Raw genomic sequence first — 18,347 nt, 5'->3', positions numbered from 1 at the left:
TAGTTATGAACTGAGCCCAACACAAAATTGTAGTTATTTTGAGATCTTCTAAACTCCATTGCAGGATTCTTTAAAGCTTTTAAAAAATTGTGTGTGGCCGGGCAGTGGTGGCGCACATCTTTAATCCCAGCACTTGGGAGGCAGAGGCAGCCGGATTTCTGAGTTCGAGGCCAGCCTGGTCTACAGAGTGAGTTCCAGGACAGCCGGGGCTACACAGAAAAACCCTGTCTCGAAAAACAAAAACAAACAAACAAAAAAATGTGTGTGCTGTGTATGTGTGTGAGCATGCAGGCACATGCTGGGTTTATGAATTTAAGTGCAGTACTTACAAAGGCAAGAGGTATCAGATACCCCTGGAACTGGAGTTGCATGCAGTTGTGGATGGCCTGAGGTCCTCTGCAGGAGCAGTGTATATTCTCAAAGGCTGAGCCATCTCTCCAGCCCCAACTGCAGGGTTCTTGAATGTGGATTTCATGTTGCGATGTCAAGACCTCCTGGGTCAAACCGGCTACACTCAGCAAGTGGTTGAGTAGAGCCTCATGGCATAAACCTATAATCTCAGCTACTCAGAATACTGAAGTAGAAGTATCGTGAGCTCAGGTCCAGCCTGGACAACTTACTGAATCCAGATTCAACACTTAAAAAAAGTGGGGGAAGGGGGGAGGGCTGAGGATGTAGCTCGGTTGGTAGGATTCGTGCCTAGCATACACACAGCTCTGAGCACAGCCCCCAGCACGGCATAAACACGTGTGGTGGCCCATGTTTGAAATCCTGACCTTGGGAGTTTAGAGGCAAGTGGATCATAAGTTTAAAGCCATCCTTGACTACAGAGTAATCTTTGAGGCCAGACTTGGGGGAAAAACAATACAGTTTCAAAAAAAAAAGAAAAAAAGAAAGTTGATACTGTTCAGTGGTAGACCTTTCAAATTATTCACATTGCCCTAGATTTAACTTAGTATTGTAAATTAATTCTCTAAGAAAGCACAGGTACTTAGAGGTATTTAGAAAGCTGGGTTAGGATGCTTGGAGAAAAGACACTTGAAACTGTGACTCTAGTAAAGGACATGGGTAATACTTTAAAATTAGTTTGTGTGCACACATGGAGCTCAGAGGACAGCTTGTGGAGGCCAGTTTTCCTATCTCATGGGTCCCAAGGATCAAAATCAGGTATGGTACCATGCTTAGTGACAGAGGCCTTTTCCTGCTGAGCCACCTCTGCAGTCCAGGAGGTAACATTTTAAACAGTAGTTCCCAAATACTAACCTGTAAATCAGCGAGTCATAAGAAATAATTTATTCACCTACCATGAAATGAGAAAAAAATAATTGTGAATTTTTCATAATGCTTAATTTATCATTTTGTGTCAGACAGTGGCAACCAACATAGTATTTATTTACACTTTTGGTAAAATCGAAAGTTGCCACCGTTATCAGTTTTTCAAGATTATTTGAGTCCTGAAATTTTAAAGCTCAGAATCACCGATTTAGAGTTGCTTTTTGTTCTCATGTCCTGGATCATCTAGAAAAGCGCTCCTCCTGTGTATTTTATGGTGTCGGCTCAGCGATGAATTATAGGTGAAGGACTTTCCGCACTCAGTACATTCATAAGGCTTTTCTCCGGTGTGATGTCTCTGGTGTTTCTTAAAGGATGAGTCGTGCCTGTAGGCTTTTCCACAGCGGTTACACTCGTACGCTTTCACCCCGGTATGGACAGTCTTATGGTTGCTAAGGTGTATCCTCTGCCTAAAGGCTTTCCCACACTCCTTACATTTGTAGGGTCTCTCCCCGGTGTGGATTCGCTGGTGATGTGTGAGGTACGCCCTGTGACTGAACGTTTTACAGCACGAAGTGCATTTGTAGGGCTTCTCCCCGGTGTGAATCCTCACGTGTTCACTAAGGTGTCTAATCTGCCGAAAGGTCTTCCCACATTCATTGCAGCTAAAGGGTTTCTCTCCAGAATGAGTCCTCAGATGTTGGACCAAGCTGATGTTCTGGCTAAAGGCTTTCTGACACTTATCACATGTGAAAGGTTTCTCTCCAGTGTGAGTCCTGTGGTGCTGGCTCAGCGATGAGCGATGTCTGAAGGCTTTGCCACACTCCTTACACTTGAAGGGCTTCTCACCAGTGTGGATCCGCTGGTGCGTAGTAAGAGACGCACTCTGACTAAAGGCCCTCCCACACTCCTTACACCGGAATGGTTTCTCACCAGTGTGAGTCCTCATGTGCTCAGTAAGATGAACGGGTTGTTTGAACATTTTTTCACATATGCTACATTGGTACATTCTGGTTCTCATGCAGCTCACTGGATGGTTAATTGAATCTAATTTATATTTGCTTCTCTTTCTGGCTGGTTTGTATTTATGGTGCTTCTGTTCTGAAATAACATTGGCACTCTCTGGGGTTTCTAATTTGTTCACTTCTTGGTGTTTCTTTTTGTGGGTCCAAATGGTTTGTCTCATGCCTTTCCCACAGTTTTCCCGGTGCCTCTCTAATAATGTATCATCGTAGCTGGAGGCTTTTTCCAATGGAGAACAAATATTATCCTCTATGAGCCTTCCCCTCATGACGCCATGATAGAGCTTGACGGAAATGTCATCCTCTGCAGTTGACTCTCTGATTTCTAGTTTAGTCTTCACATCTGAAAGGGGAAAAAAGGAAATGTGAATAACTTATTCATTATGCTTTGAAGAAAATCAAAATGTTGCAGAAGAGATTTAGATACAGTACGGAAAGCTGCAGCAGGTTTTTGCTGTATTTAGATAGAGTTATGCAGAGTGGACAGACAATAGGAATGAATTAAGAAGGAGAGGGCAGTGCTTGCCTAGCTTACACGAAGCCCTGGCCACTGCATGAACTGGACGAGCTGGCCTATGCTTGTACCCATCACTCAGGAAGAGGAGGCAGGAAGATCAGAAGTTTAAAGTCATCAATGGCTACACAGAGAGTGCATGGCCAGCTTAAGGCACTTGAGACCCTATCTCAAAAATAAATAAAATGCAAAGAAACAGTGACTAGGTTGTTCATATTGATTTAATGTTACCAAATTTGCAACATTCAATTCTCTCTAGGTCTTTTTGTTTTGTTTGTTTTTGTTTGCTTTTGTTTTGTTTTGAGATGGGGCCTCACATGGCTAAAAGTGCCCCTGAGTTCTTGCTCCTCTGGCCTCTACCTTTCAAATGCTGACTGTGTGTCACACATGTGGCTTAGCTGTGTTCTAATACCACTGATAACTGACACTGAAGGCCCATGCCTTCAAGGATATGGCTTTAAACTGACAACTATTTTGAAAATTTATCTCTTTATTTATATTAAAAAGATGCCAACCCTCAACCCCAGTGGTGGTACACACTTTTAATCCCAGCACTCAGGAGGCAGAGGCAGGCAGATCTCTGTGAGTTTGAGGCCAGCCTGGTCTATAGAGTGAATTCTAAGACAGCCAGGGCTACAGAGAACTAACAACAACAGCAACAATTTTTTTTTTTTAATTTTGGCTAGTTTTCTTTCTTAGTAATTTATTACATCATTACTAATATTTCAGGTGATGGGTTTGTATCCGTGAAAAGATAATTTCCTGTAAGATTTTTAAGTCCGTATGGAAGGATCATAAGCATTTTCAAATGTCAAGCTCTCAACAGAGACAGTAATAAAGTCTAGGTCTATCGGCCTTGGCTCTGGGCCTGGAGAGAAGGGAATGATGGGAAGAGACCACCTGTGTACCTCTCTCCAAAGCTGGGGAGAGGATAAAGCAAGATTGAACTTTGAAATTGGAATTTTGCTATTTCACTGAATTAAATAAATACTTGTTATTTATTTTAGGTCTTCTTTTTTTTTTTTTTTTTTTTTTTTTTTTTTTTTTTTAAGACAGGGTCTTAAGTAGCCCAGTCTGGCCTCGATCCCCCTACAAAGGTGAGTATGTCCATGAAGTCCTAATCTCCTGACCCTCACTCCAGGACTAGTCGTGTACCACAGTAGCTGGCTAACGCTTCTGTTTACAAGGTTACCTTTAAGATTCCATCAAGAGACAACAACACCCACAGCAGCTTTCATGGTTTCTCTTTGTTGCTTGCTTTGTGATCCTGGCAGGTGCAGGCAGTTTTCTGCCTGTGAACTGTCTGTACCCTCAGCCTGTATCACTCTCAGCATTATCCGTTGTGTATGATAAAACCCAGGAGGATGCCCAAAACAATGAATAAAAGTTTAACATGTCAAAATAGAAATGTTCAAAGTAAGGTATTACATTTTCCCCTTCCCTTCTCCCCCTGCTCTGGCCCATAGGTTCTATTTATTTATTTGTTTATTTATTTGTTTGTTTGTTTATTTATTATATGTAAGTACACTGTAGCTGTCTTCAGACACCCCATACGAAATCATCAGATCTTATTACAGATGGTTGTGAGCTACCATGTGGTTGCTGGAATTTCAACTCATGACCTCTGGAAGAGCAGTCAGTACTCTTAACTGCTGAGCCATATCACCAGTCCAAGGTATTACTTCTTACCAGTACTAAACAAAATATAACTCTAAAAATATATCACCTATAGTAGCAAATGCAAGATCTCAGAATAAATCTAACATATGATATGTAATGTGTGTAAGACCTTCATGGAGAAAATCCTGAACCTTTTTATATTTTTGAGGCAATCTCAGGTAAACCAGGCTGGCCCTGAATTCCAGACCCTTCTGCCACTACCTCCTAAATTGCACACTGGAGGTTACACAGATCCGATGATATCCATACACATGCACGTCTGTTGGGTTCACAGGCAAGTATTCCTCTAAGAGAGTTGGCTGAAGCAACATTGCTGAGTCATGGCACAGATGCACCTTCATTTGGTGAGGGCACACCACATTGCCTTGCAGTCAGCTTCACTGTTGTATGTTTCCAGTCAGCAGGTGTGAGGGTCTCAGAGCTCAGCACTTCTGCCGACACTTTAACATTAATGGAAGTCCACTGGGTGGATATGCTATTATTTCTTTACCTTTCCTGATTGTTTGTGAGAGACAAGCTTTTAAGTTTTTAAATTGTGTGTGTGTGTACATGCACGTACATGTCACAGCACACATGAGGATAGAGGTCAGAAGACAACCTTCAGGAGCCAGCTCTCTCCTTTCACACTGCGGATCCCAGGGACAGCACTCCTGGGGTCTTTAGTTGTGCCAGCAAGGACCTTCACCTGCTGAGCCATCTCCCCAGCCCTCTACAGGACGTTTTATGAGGTCGTTATGAAGAAAATGATATACATGAGTTAAAGGGAGCATCAGATCGGAAGTTGGGATTATAAAATAACAGTGAGAAGAAGAGAGGAAGGTCTGTGGAATGTAACACGGCACTGAGGACAGCAAGTATCTATGAGACGCTTCATGTCGACTACTTCTGGTTCTGTGAGGGGATCAGGTTTAACTCTAATGAGGGCAAGGCTTCTCTCCCTTCTAACTATAGAGGCTGTCGAAAGAAAACAACAATGAGGAAGGGGTGAAATGAGACCTAGTTCAGGTCCTGTCCATGCCCCGAGCCTTCTTGACAGCCTGGGAAGACCAAGCAATTTGGCTTACCTACCCAAAGGGATCATCTATCCTGGTCTCACCTAAAATGGAATCCTCTGGGCCTTGACGCTCTGCTATCCATGGTCCTTCTCCTCTCTCCAACTGGGAAATCACAGTAGGCTTGGAAAGTTGATATCCTGTTTATGGGGTTAAAGAAAAATTACGAATGTTGATGCTGCTGTTGAAGAATCCAGAGTTTAGTTCCAGCTTTTGCTATTCAGGTTTTCTGATAACCAACAGGGTCACATCTTTCTTTTCCGGCTCTATGAAATAGAGCTGTCCTTTAAGGAAGTCATTAGTTATGCCCTGGTCTTCAAAGGAACAAGACATCTCTAATACAGAACCCACAGCCAAAACTCAACAAATCCACAACATCAAAAGTTTAGCAACAATGGCTCTTACGATGGCACAGTTTGTAGAGGACAGCTGGTGTGATGCCTCATTTTTAATTGTCAACTTGACACAACCTTGAATCACCTGAGAAGATTCTTAATTGAAGAACTGTCTAGATCAAGTTGGTGTGAGAGCCTGTCTTTAATTGATGCGAGAAGACCCCAGTCCACTGTGGGTGGTACCATTCCCTAGTCTGGGGCTTTGGACTATGTTGGCATAGAAAAAGCTAGCTGAGAGCAGGCAAGCAAACAAGGATGTATTCTAGTCTTTGCTCTTTACTGAAGATGTGATGCTGAAGTTCTTGCCTCAACTTCCCCAAGATGATGATGATGATGATGATGATGATGATTATTTTTGAGACAGGGTTTCTCTGTGTAGTCCTGGCTGTCCTGGAACTCACTCTGTAGACCAGGCTGGCCTCGAACTCAGAAATCCGCCTGCCTCTGCCTCCCAAGTGCTGCGATTAAAGGCATAAGCCACCACTGCCTGGCTTCTTCCCCAAGATTATAAGTTGCTTTTTGTGGGGGAATTTTATCACATCAACAAAAATAAATGGTCCTTACCCACTGACACCAGGTTTCTGTAGTTCTCCAGCATCACCTCCCGATACAAATCCCGGTATGCAGGAGCCAGTTGCCCCCATTCTTCCTGGGATAAGTCCACAGCTATGTCCTTGAAAGTCAATGATTCCTGCAATATCAAACAGTCAGAGGAGTCAGAGTCCACCCCAGTCAAAGTCTAAGGAGTCCTGGCAGTATTCCAAGTTCAGAGATTCCACACCAATTTCATCAGGAGCAGCCTCTGGGTCTGTCAGGAGATTTTCTAAAGACTGCTATAATTAAATATATAGGACAGAAAAGAAACATGAAGAAATGCCAACACCAGTGAGAGTTGAGGTGATCTTGTTTTCGGGTGCTATGGAAAACAGTGTTCTCTGAAACGTATTGTTTGGCTACAGGCAGTGATCAGTGGAGGAAGAGTCATGTGGAAATCTTGGGGAAGAGTATTCCAGAATGATCCAAAAGGCCTCAGAGTGAACATCTGTCTGAGGAGGAAGGTTGCAGTAGGAGGTTAGAAGAGGGCGTCTGATCCCAGGGAGATGAGGTTATGGATGGTTATGAGGTAACGTGTGGGTTCTGGGAAAGAGCAGCGAATGTCAGTGTCACTTAAGGTAGGCACCGGACTGACCAAGACAAAGGGAAGCTGGGTCTATGAGAATGCACCACCATGGACTTTGAAGGGTAGCCAAAGACCATTAGAGGACGAAGAGGAACTGAACAAGTATTCAATCCACAGGAAGGTAGTAAAGATGGACGAAAGTAACAATACAGTCAGGACAAAGAATAAAATACACACGAAGCAACCGCATCAGTGACCAACTGTGTGAGTGGACTAAACAAGCAAGAGCTGGCTGTGGAAGTCACACTGCAGAGGCTTAAAATAAGAGGGACAGGAAGGTGGCTCTGTGCAAACATAGTGGGAAAACCAGAGAGCCAAGGTAAAGTGGACTGTAGGCAAAGCCACACTGTTAGACCTTAAAGAGCAGGGAGGAGGAGGAAGAGGAAGGGGAGGAGGAGGAGGAATAGGAAGAGGAGGAAGAAGAAGGGGAGGAGGAAGAGGAGGAGGAAGAGGAGGAGGAAGAAGGGGAGGAGGAGGAGGAAGGGGAGGAGAAAGGGGAGGAGGAGGAGGAAGAAGAGGAGGAAGGGGATGAGGAAGAGGAGGAGGAGGAAGGGGAGGAGGAAGAGGAGGAGGAAGAAGGGGAGGAGGAGAAAGAGGAGGAGGAAGAGAAGGAAGAAGGGGAGGAGGAAGAGGAGGAGGAAGAAGGAGAGGAGGAGGAGAAAGAGGAGGAAGAAGAGGAGGAAGAAGGGGAGGAGGAAGAGGAGGAGGAAGAGGAGGAAGAAGGGGAGGAGGAAGAGGAGGAGGAAGAGGAAGAGGAAGAGGAAGAAGGCACTTCAGACAAGTCTAAGTAGGTTTGGGGTGGGATACTTGAATTCACAGGCTATTTCATAATGCTAAGAAGGTCTATTTAAGGAGATGGTCCAAGGCCTGGCAGCTTTAAACCCAGAAGAAGCAGGTGGCTCTCTGAGTCCGAGGCCATGGTCTGCACTTCCATAGTCTGAGCTCTCTGGTCTACAGAGCAAGTTCCAGGATAGCCAGAGCTTCACAGAGAAACCCTTTCTCAAAAAATAAAAATAGCTATTATTATTATTATTCAAACAAAACTGTCAGAACCAAGGAGACAGAAGACAAAAAAAAATCACATTGACAGACTTAAGATCCTCTGTCAACAACTGATGGGACCAGTAAATAAAAATGTGTCAAAGAGAGGGCTGGGCTCAGCTGATGAACCGCTTGCACAGCATGGAAGAAACCCTGGCTTCATCCTCAGCTCAGTGTAAGCTGAGTGACAGTGTAAACCTATACCCCAGGTCCCACACCCTCGGCATGGAGGTAGAAGGTCAGAAATAAAAGTCATCCTTGGATACATAGCGAATTCTATGTAGTGAGTTTAGGGCCATTCTGGGCTACATGAGACCCTGCTCAAAAGAAAAACAAAGCCATGAAGGATGAGGAAGATCTGAATAACATTCCATATAGTTTAAGCTCCTTCACAACTATAAAATCCACATAAAGCTTAAAAAAATAGTCTATAAACTCTTTTAAGGCATTGTAGACTTAAATTCGGTTGTAAGACAGAATGTGTAGGTTTCATGTCCTCTCTTCCAGGGGCGGAACTGAGAACTGACTGGAAAGCGGCTCGAGGGAACTTCCTGGGACAACAGAATGCTCTGTTTATTCTTAGTTTGCTCCCATAGTACATGCATGTCAAAATAGGGGCACTTTTTCATTTCCTGTACTTTCCTCTTTCAAGATTTATTTATTTTATATATTATGTGTATGAATGCTTTGCCTGAATGCACTGTGTATGCACAGTGCCTGAAGAAGCTGGAAGAGGGCTCCTGGCACTGGAGTTAGACGGTTGCTACCCACTCGACTGCTGCTGCTATCCAACCTGGGTCCTTTGGAAGAGGAGCAAGTGCTCTGGATGTCTGAGCTTTCTCTCTAACCTTTGTCTGTCTGTCTGTCTGTCTGTCTGTCTGTCTAAAATACGGCCTTGCTATGTAGCCAAGGCTGTTTTCCCAATTGCTGCAATTCCACTCGTAGCAACCCTCTTGCTCCTAAGTACTGGGGTTCCATATGTGCAACCATACCTGAGTCATACATCTGTATTTTCCTACAGGTCACTTGTACTTCAAATTTGAATAAAAATGCAATCGTTCCCTGGTGCTAAGAACCTAGGCTTTTAATTCTTAATCACAGTTACTACTTATGCATCAGGAGAGTGCTATAGAATGCTCTGGAGGCCAGACGATGCCTTGTGGAAGTTGGGACAGGGTCTCCTCTCTGAACCTGGGCCTGCGTCTCCTCAACCAGTAAGTCTCAGCGATTCTCCTCTCTCCAGACCCTAAAGCACTGGCGTTACAAACACACCCAGATTGTTATGCTGAGGGTGGAATCTGAACTCAGGTCTTTACCATTGTGAAGTGAGCACCCCTGTCTGTTTTGAGTCCTCTCTTAAAGCCTTATTCTACTTATGTTTATCTTAGATGCCAGGTAATTCTGTTGGTTTGGAGCTGGGGTATAACAGTATCGCTCTCTTTGCTTTCTACTCTGAAATTAGGATAATGTTCCAGATGAAGCCACTATAAAAATGGAAACTGCCACCAGAGAAACTTTCCATGTGAGTGACTTGTCTAGGCCTCCCCAGATTGAATTATTGGTGTCAACCTATTCCCCCTTCTCAAAAAAGGTGGTTTACATCCTTAAAACCTAAGAAGGAATGTCAAAAAAATATCGAGGAAACTCCAGCCCACCTGGGATCCTGCTGCGCGGACTCCAGGGGTCACTCCGTCAGGGGTCACTCCGTCAGGGGTCGCTCCATCAGGGGTCGCTCCATCAGGGGTCACTCCGTCAGGGGTCACTCCGTCAGGGGTCGCTCCATCAGCTAAGCTTTCTCGTTGTAGTCCATCAGCATCATGGGATAGCAGAGCTGCGGAAGGAGAAGAACCGTGAGGTGTGCACCTTCCCAGCTCCCCAGTCCCACAGGCAGGGGCTCCTTCCACACACTCACAAACAGCACAAAGCCTTGGCTGTCCTGGAACTCAGAGACCTGCCTCCTGAGCTCTAACTCAAGCTTCACACCCCACACTGGACCTGCTCTTGTTTTTAGACAGGGTCTCACTCGGTAGCTCAGGCTAACCCTGGCTGCACACTCAGCTGGGCACCACACTCATTTATTATTATTATTATTATTATTATTATTATTATTATTATTATTATTTGATTAATTTAGTCACTCGGCACCACATTCCTAAGCTTTGATTGGGCTGAACATTCCCCACTCTATGATTCACTTTGAAACCCACTCCTTAAAATATAATTTTTTTTTTATCCCTTCTCCAATAAAATCTAAGACACTATCTAGACCTGATTCTGTGGTATCTGCCTCAGGAAAATCTTAGTCCATGCAGTCAGAAGATGGTTTCTTGCCCATTGTATACCAAAGAACCTTTTTTTAAAAGGCTATCTATTATTAGTTTTATCTTTGTCTCCCTCAGCAGTTACTAATAAGCATCATGCCATAACTTATTCATGCCAGGCATGGTGGCACACACCTCTAATCCCTGCACTTGGAAGGTGGGAGTGGGAGGATAAAGAGTTAAAGACCAGCCTCTGCTACATGGCAATTTAAACTGGAGGCTGGTCTGGGCTATCCATGAGACACCGTGACCAAACAAATACTACCACCGCCAACAAAAAGAGGCAATATTCATTTTTATCAACTGTTAAGATGCTTAGTCAGGGCTGGAGAGATGGCTCAGTGGTTAAGAGCACTGACTTCTTCCAGAGGTCCTGAGTTCAATTCCCAGCAACCACATGGTGGCTCACAACCGTCTGTAGTGGGATCCGATGCCCTCTTCTGGTGTGTCTGAAGAGAGAGACAGTGTACTCACATATATAAAATGAATAAGTAAGTAAATAAATAAATAAATAAAAATAATTAAAAAAAAAAAAAAAAGATGCTTAGCCAAAGTCCCTCAGCTAGAACACAAAAACACTGGGCTGAATACAAAGCATTATGGGTATGAATGACAAGACCACACAAAACACTGACTCCTCTTTCTACCCTACTACTCTGAACAGACTAAGACTTGGGCATGTCTTAAAGGAATTCACAATGTAGGCACCATGAGAGCAGCCAGGCATTCTGTTCCCACCTCTCAGAGGAAGACAACAATACAAAGATTACAAAAAAGACTGACTAGGGCAAAGACGACCAGGAGTCTGCAGAAAACCTGAGACTCAGGGGACAGAGACCTTTGACTCCCTGATTCTGAGTTAGACCCTCACATTCAGGAACTGGCAGTGGGGGGAGGGGGCACATCCTGTGGCCTTTCTTCCTGTTGTATATTGTTTCTGGGGATGGGAAAAAGAAGGGGCACACAGTAAAAGTCACGAGGACCCAGAGGTAGGAACCCAGCATTTCCTTCACAAATATCTCTTGACCCCCACACCACAAGCATGAACCCCACATGGTCTTCTTACCCCTAAATTATCCCAAGGGACCACCCCTTCTCCCAGCTTTGCCTGGTCTCACCTCCTCCTTCAAACATTTTTGTCACATCCTCCCACAGGGACACCCCCTCCTTGGTCTTCCTGGGATGGTTCAACTTCACCCAGGCGCTGGCCTCAGTGGCCAAGGTGATCAGGAGCTGCTGGGGCATGATGGCGCCGGCCTGACTGGGGGTGGCTGCTTCTGCTGGGGAAACTGCTGGAACTTTCGATGACAGGCTTCCTGGTCGTATGGTCCTCAGCCCATAATTGTTTACCATCGAAAGTCTGCTGAGACCCTGCAACGTCAGAGACCAGTGTGACCCGAAGAATTCAGTTACAGATGCTGCATCCTTGGGAGGCAATCCTGTGAGCTGCTTTGAGGCCTTCGTACTCCTTTTTTCTTTCTTCCTTTCTTTCTTTCTCTTCATTTTTTTTAAAAAAAAATTATTATTGCAACAGGTTTCTCTGTATAGCTCTGCATATTCTGGAATTCACTCTGTAGACCAGGATGGTCTTGATCTCAGATATCTATCTGCCTCTACGTCCTGAGTGCTATGTTTAAAGGTGAGCACCACTATGACTGGTTGTACTTTCTTTTAAACTTTGTCTGTCTGTCTGTCTGTCTGTGCTTGTGCCATGGTGCCCAGCTAGAGGGCACAAGATAACTTATGGGAGTCTATTCTCTTCTTCCACCATGTGGGTCACAGGGATTGAACTCAGGCTGTAAGGCTTGGCAGCAGGTGCCTTTCCCTAAGCCATCCCACTAACCAGCTTTGTATGCCTAAAGAGCAGGAGGCAAGAAAGGAGAGCTCCAGAGAACCCATCATACAGACAGAAGTCCAGAAATGTGTTTATAACTGCAAAAAGGCCTAAAAGATTTGGCACCAATACTGAAATAATAGTGTCCTGGATACAGAAGTAAGCCTCAACTCCAAACACATAGATACAAAGACACAAATACCAAACAAATACCAAAAAAAAAAAAAAAAAGTACAAATGTTCACATGCCCTGACCTGACTTGTAAATGTCCCTTCTGCCTGCTTACATATTTGAAGTCAAGGAAGAATCTTTGATGTCAGACTTGTATGTAAAGCTGAGACCTGAGGCACTTCAAGTATGAGCTTCAGTTTCCCCTTCTATAAAATGTGGATGGTAACTGTACTGCACAGGGAGGCAGCCTTGAGACGATGTTAGATCTACAGGAAACTCTAAATTAACAGTTAAAACCTGTTTTATTTTAAAGCTGTACAATAAACATTATCTTAATAAAAAAGATTTTACATGTATTAATTTGGGGGGTGGAGGTAACATGACAACTTTTGAGAGTTGGTTCTCTCCTTCCACCAGGGCATCAGACCTGGCTGCAAAAGCCTTTACCGGCTGAGCCATCTCACCAATCCCAGAGGGCATTATCTTTTAAAGTTATTTTAGAAGACAATTAGAGAGTTCAGCTTGAGTATCTCAGTTGATAAAACAATAATTCACAGGGCCGCGTTTTGTCATAAGCAAGCAGCAACCGTCATCATCACATACCCAAGATGCCCAGCAGCTGGTGAAATGAATCCTCGGTTTAGACGCAACAAAAACTGAGGGGTACGTGCTGCCACAGAGCTGGAGAGGAGGAAATACGGTATGTCAAGTGCAACTAGAACCACTGCAGAATTGACCATAGCAGCAAATTTGGAAACAACCCAAATCCATCATCTGAATCGCCCATTCAGCATATGAATAGTTGCTTACACCCGGATCAGATCCAGTGGACCTGATACCCCAAAAGCAACTCTCTCCCGGGGAGGGGGCAGTTCTTTGAAGTCTGGGGAGTGGGAAGGAAAGGTGAAAGACTGCCTGTCCAAAGAGACCGGAGCTGGTGCAAATAGCCCCGGATACGTAAAAAGTCTCGTTACTAAGCGCAGAAACTTTGTGCTGTTCCTTCCGAAGCAGCGGGCAATCACAGAAGCTTGCTGGACCACCCACCCGCAGAGCTTCGCAGGCAGCCACCGGGACCATCCCGCAGCCCGGCAGCGGAGCCGCCTACTCACCGGAGGATCTCCGGAGCAGCCCCGGGCGGCCGCGGATCCGTTCCCGCCAGCCTTCCACGCTCACACCGCGGCGCTCAGCGCGCACCGAGGCTTCCGTGGAGACGCACCGTCGGCCTCGGGACTAGACGCCGGCTTCTCCCGCTTCTCACCCGCCGCACCCCGGAGCGGAGCTCCACGCGCATGGGCGTCCTGCCCGGCCTTCGGCCCCAGCCGAGGACGTGCGGCGACCGCTGCGGCTCGGATGCCAGCGCTCGGCCGTCTCACCCCGCCCCTCTAGCCCAGTCCCAGTCCAGGAGCCTCCACCCCGGACCGGACCATCCCACGCCGCCCGCGTCGGCGCCCTGCCCGTGGCTCCGCCCACCCGGGTGCCGCGCGACCGAGATCCCGGAAGCCGGAAGCCGCCGGGCAGACCAAGGGGCGGGGTCCAGCGGAGCCGGCGGCGCCCGCTGAGGGTCTCCAGGACCCGGTGGCCGGGCGAGTCTTCCTGGGGAAGCCGCTTCTCCGTCATTCATTCTTCCTAAGGCTTCAGGATGCAGCCTTAAATAGCATGCAGTTCCTGCTCTCTTCTAATCTCATTCTGGTGAATTCGATAAGTAGAAAAAGACACTCCAAAAGGCAACAGGGGCCTAGAAAACAATAAACTTAAAAAAAATAAATTCCTGGATATGTATTTTTAATGTCCCTAAAGACATGTATTAGTTTGCTTAAGGATGCCCCCCACCCCCCCAAAAAAAACACTTCACACCGGTGACTTAAACAATAGGAATTTATTTTCTCATGGTTCTGGAAGGTAGAGCCACTTTCTTCCCATATTCTCACGGGGTATTTCCTGTGTGCCTGTAGCTAGGGGAAGCGTCTAGAGGCTCTAAGACCAAATTTCCTCTTAAAAGTCGCCAGTCCAACTGAGTTAGCCTTCCTCAGTTCCTCAATTTAACTTATCTCTTTAAAGGTTCAGTCAACATATGGCATTGAGAAAATAAAACTGAGCCCATTGGAAGATACAGAAGAGATGGCAACAGAGGAGAGATTTACCAGAGCAAAAATATGGAAAGCCAGCATTCAGAAAGTTAATTCAAGTTGAAAGCAGCTTTTGCCCAGCTATCTGGAAAATAGAACTTTCATATTGCATTCAGAGAAGGGTCAGGGAAAAAGAGAGCAACTTGGGACAGATGTAGGAAATCCTCTCTACATGAGTAGAACCTTAAAGGGCTGCTCTTTGTGTCTGTGTGTGTTTTGGAGTGGGAGGAAGATAAGTGAAACAACACGGGAGAAATTTATGAACTGCAAAAAATTTCATGTCATTGGCTGAGATCTTGGTTCAAAGTCATCTCTGACTGTCCATTGAGTTGAAGACAGTGGAACTTGGACTGTAAATGAATTTGCAAAAAAAAAAAAAAAAAAAAGACAGAAATCGGCAGTAAAGAGTTTATTAAACATTGCTGTACAGTTGCATCTGGTACTCAGGAAGGGGGTTGCAACGCTGGGAGGAGGTGCAAGATCTTTGGAGCCAGCAAAACTAAAGCTCTAGTTTTATCTTATGGGCTGTTTGTGTGTGGTCAGTATCTGCACCTGCTGACTTCTGTCTTGCTAAGTAGTCAGTCTTACTGCACTAATTAGTTAACTCTTGATTGGAACAGACACCAGGTGTCATTCAGAGTAGGCTCCAAATGCTTGTATAAGACATCACAAGTCATTGGTTCCCCACAGACCTACTCTGATTGTTAATGTGGGGGGAGGACTTTTTTTTTTTTTTTTTTTGACTCTACAGTCATTACAAAAAAACAAAAGCAAAAAAAAAAAAAAAAAAAAAAAAAACAAAAACCCATATCTTCTTTAACAGACAGCATTATAATCGTGAGTGCTTGGCTTCTCTTCAGTTATAATGTCAAGTGCAGACTTACAGATAACCAAGCTGTGGGCATAGTTCCATGTGGTGTTAGGGTGCCTACTCAATCTGCCTGAGGCTCTTAATTCAGCCTCCCCAGTTTGGGGTGGCACCAACTTGCAAAAATGACTGTTTCCTTAATTTAAAGAAATAAAATGTGGCTGGAGGGTGGTGGCCACACCTTTGATCCCAGCATTCAGGAGGCAGAAGTAGGTAGATATCTAAGTTTGAGGCCAGCTTGGTCTACAGAATGAGTTCCAGGATGGCCAGGGCTACACAGAGAAAAAAAAGAAGAAAGAGTGAAATGGAGGGGGGGGGGAGAGACAGAGAGACACAGAGAACACCTGATTTGGACTATTTTGGCAGATACTTGGAAACTCTAAAACAACTTTTGAAGGCTCGATGTGTGTGTGTGTGTGTGTGTGTGTGTGTGTGTGTGTGTGTGTGTGTGTAAGTAAGCAACCTAATAAAGGTTTTCAATGCATATTGTAACTCAGGGTGACCACTGAAAGAACAGAAACATGCAACTGCCAAGTCAGGATGAGGAAAAGGAATAAAACAGAACCAAATGCAGTGGTATGGGGGTAGTAGCTCTATGCACTGGGCTGCTTCATGAAAGACAGCTTAGAAAGTGTCCTCTGATGTGATGCTGCTTGGACAGAGACCCACAATAAGTCAGGACATGTTCTCTATAGAAAGACTGTCTTAGCAGAGTGCAAAATCCCTAAGATGGAACGTGTGTGGTAATATGCAATGGCCAGCAGACTTCAGTATGGTTTGAGGCAAACCATGATAAAAAACAAAACAAAACAAACACCAAAAACCACAAACAAACAAACCATTGAGGCTATTCTGAATGAAATGGGATGCCAATGAAAAGTTTAGAACTGAGAATCAGCATGATCCAACTTCTATTTTATTACATTTGTTTTTAGTGTGTTTGTGTATAGCCCCCCCCCCCTCTCTCTCTCTCTCTCACACACACACACACACACACACACAACCTCAGAATAGCAGACACTTTACTCACTCCCTTCCTTTCCTTGGCTTGTTTCCTTTACTTCCCACTGGTGTTTCCTGAGTTTCACAAAGATATGACTTAAATGCCCTTCTTTGTCACAGTGTCTGCTTCTGAGATAGCCCAGATTAGTCCCTGAAAGCCAGGTTCTCCTGTGAAATGAGCTATCATGTGTAAACAACCTCACTACCCTCCACCAAAAACTAGTGTCTTTGAGATCTCACAATTACTGTGTGATAGTTTCTGCACCACATCTTGGAAAGACAGCCTACTAAGCTGCCCGTGTAGCAACTTGTATTTTCCAGGACACAGGACTCAGCCCTGTTTAATTTCAGTTGACATTTAAAAAGATAAGTTAATTATGGTTAAAATTGTCCTCCAGAGTCACAATTACCCTGCTCTGAGCTTCTGCTTCCAGTGAATTTGATCAGTTCTTACTTATTTTTGAGACAAGATCTAGAAGTCCTACACTGATCTCAAACTCACAGCAACCCTCCTGCCTCGACTTGCAAGTGCTGGGACTTCTTCAGCCATGCCTAGTTTCTATTCAGCTTATAGATCATCTTCCCACCCCACTTGAAAAACCCAGTTTTTATGGGAGCTTTTTCTCTTCTAACAAACAATGTACCAGCACATGAGGACACACAGAAGATTATCCCTCCCTGTTCTCTCTGGACAGGGTCTTATAAATCCACAGGACAAGTTGAATGGGAAAAAAGAAAAGTAGCATTTTGGAAACTGGAAGACAGGAGGAGGATGCTAAACAGAGTTCCGAAAGGTGGAAGTCCTAAGCAAGCATCAAGACGAGCTAGAAGGAACCTGTCTGCCCTGAAGTGGAAACTTAAGGGTTCTTTGGAAGTCGGTTGGATGGTGTTTTGCTAGGGCACATGAAGACTGGGAGTGAAAGTGAGACATCTGTGAAGGCAGGTCTGATTCCCAGCATCCCTGCGCTCTGTAGTCAGACAGCAGTCCTCTTTGTATCTCTTCAGGAAACTGGAGAAGTCATCTCAGAAGGGACTCAGAACTAATGGGCATTGGGGCACAGAGAAGAACCAATCTGTGCTGAATATGGAGGCTGGAATGGTGTAAGGACATTTGAAAACATACAACAAAAACGGGAGATTCCCAGCCTTCTTTCCAGAATGCTCCATCTGGTCAATACTCGGTACATATACCTGAAAAATCTTCTCCAGTGAATCTAGTCTGCCTGCGGGAAAAGATCTAAGGATGCTGACTAGACACCACTCAGGAACTTGAGGATCTGCCATCAGAGGCATGCACGCACTCATGTGTTTTGTGTGGTGGTGCACACAGGCCAGGGCACGAATATGGTGATCAGAGGACAATTTGCAGTAGATTCTCTCCTTCTACCCTGTGGGTCTGTGGTTTGAACTCAGGTCATCAGGCTTGGCAGCAATTGCCTTAACTCACTGAACCATCTCACTAGCCCAATTTCCAGTTTCTCAAATAGTTAAAAAAGTGAAATTTCTACCAAAAATTGGCTGAACCCTTCAAAAGTCAATGTACTGAAAAGTTAGACACTAACTAAAAGAAACCAAACAGGTATGATAACAAAATGCAATTCACAAACTTAGGGCCTGGTCTCAGTTTCAAAGGAAAAGCAGCTGTGTGCTGTGCTGGCACACCTTTGTAATCAGAGCACTTGGGATGCTGAAGCAGTAGGATTTCAAGATCAAGGCCAGTCTGGGCTTCACAGCAAGACCCGGCCTGTCTCAAAACAAATAGATCCCAAAACATGAGCTATTCCTGGAATAACTCACAGCAACACTGACCTTGCGTGGCATGAAATTACTGTTAAATTGCACAGGACATCATTCTTAGGAGGCATATA

The 18,347-nt window shown here is 44.9% G+C and overlaps 1 protein-coding gene across 3 annotated transcripts; it reads right to left on the bottom strand.

Annotated features, from left to right (window-relative positions):
• Positions 1–1,278: 1,278 nt before the first annotated feature.
• Positions 1,279–13,973, bottom strand: LOC117708886 (zinc finger protein 69-like). Of its 3 annotated transcripts, XM_076934273.1 has the most exons (7): positions 13,593–13,909; positions 13,087–13,164; positions 11,596–11,848; positions 9,812–9,987; positions 6,500–6,626; positions 5,585–5,680; positions 1,279–2,637 (listed from the first exon to the last, which is right to left on the bottom strand). In XM_076934273.1, exons 3-7 carry the CDS (start codon positions 11,828–11,830, stop codon positions 1,484–1,486), a joined length of 1,788 nt encoding a protein of 595 aa, XP_076790388.1. In that variant the 5' UTR covers positions 11,831–11,848; positions 13,087–13,164; positions 13,593–13,909; the 3' UTR covers positions 1,279–1,483. The 3 variants fall into 3 exon arrangements, with proteins under 3 accessions (XP_076790388.1, XP_034358752.1, XP_076790389.1); XM_034502861.2 differs by lacking the exon at positions 13,087–13,164 and having other exon boundaries at positions 13,593–13,973; XM_076934274.1 differs by lacking the exons at positions 11,596–11,848; positions 13,087–13,164; positions 13,593–13,909 and adding an exon at positions 11,316–11,568.
• Between the last annotated feature and the right edge of the window lie 4,374 nt (positions 13,974–18,347).

The sequence above is a fragment of the Arvicanthis niloticus genome, chromosome 5 (assembly GCF_011762505.2).
Source record: "Arvicanthis niloticus isolate mArvNil1 chromosome 5, mArvNil1.pat.X, whole genome shotgun sequence".
Taxonomy (NCBI): Eukaryota; Metazoa; Chordata; class Mammalia; order Rodentia; family Muridae; genus Arvicanthis; species Arvicanthis niloticus.
This window is presented reverse-complemented; position numbering and strand designations above follow the sequence as displayed.

Coding starts and splice junctions, on each gene's coding strand:
- LOC117708886 (XM_034502861.2), bottom strand. CDS start 11,830: ATGGTAAACAATTATGGGCTGAGGACCATACGACCAGGAAGCCTGTCA. Junction 9,988..11,595: donor AAAAATGTTTGAAGGAGGAG/GTGAGACCAGGC, acceptor CTCCTTCCGCAG/CTCTGCTATCCCATGATGCT. Junction 6,627..9,811: donor TCCGCGCAGCAGGATCCCAG/GTGGGCTGGAGT, acceptor TTGATATTGCAG/GAATCATTGACTTTCAAGGA.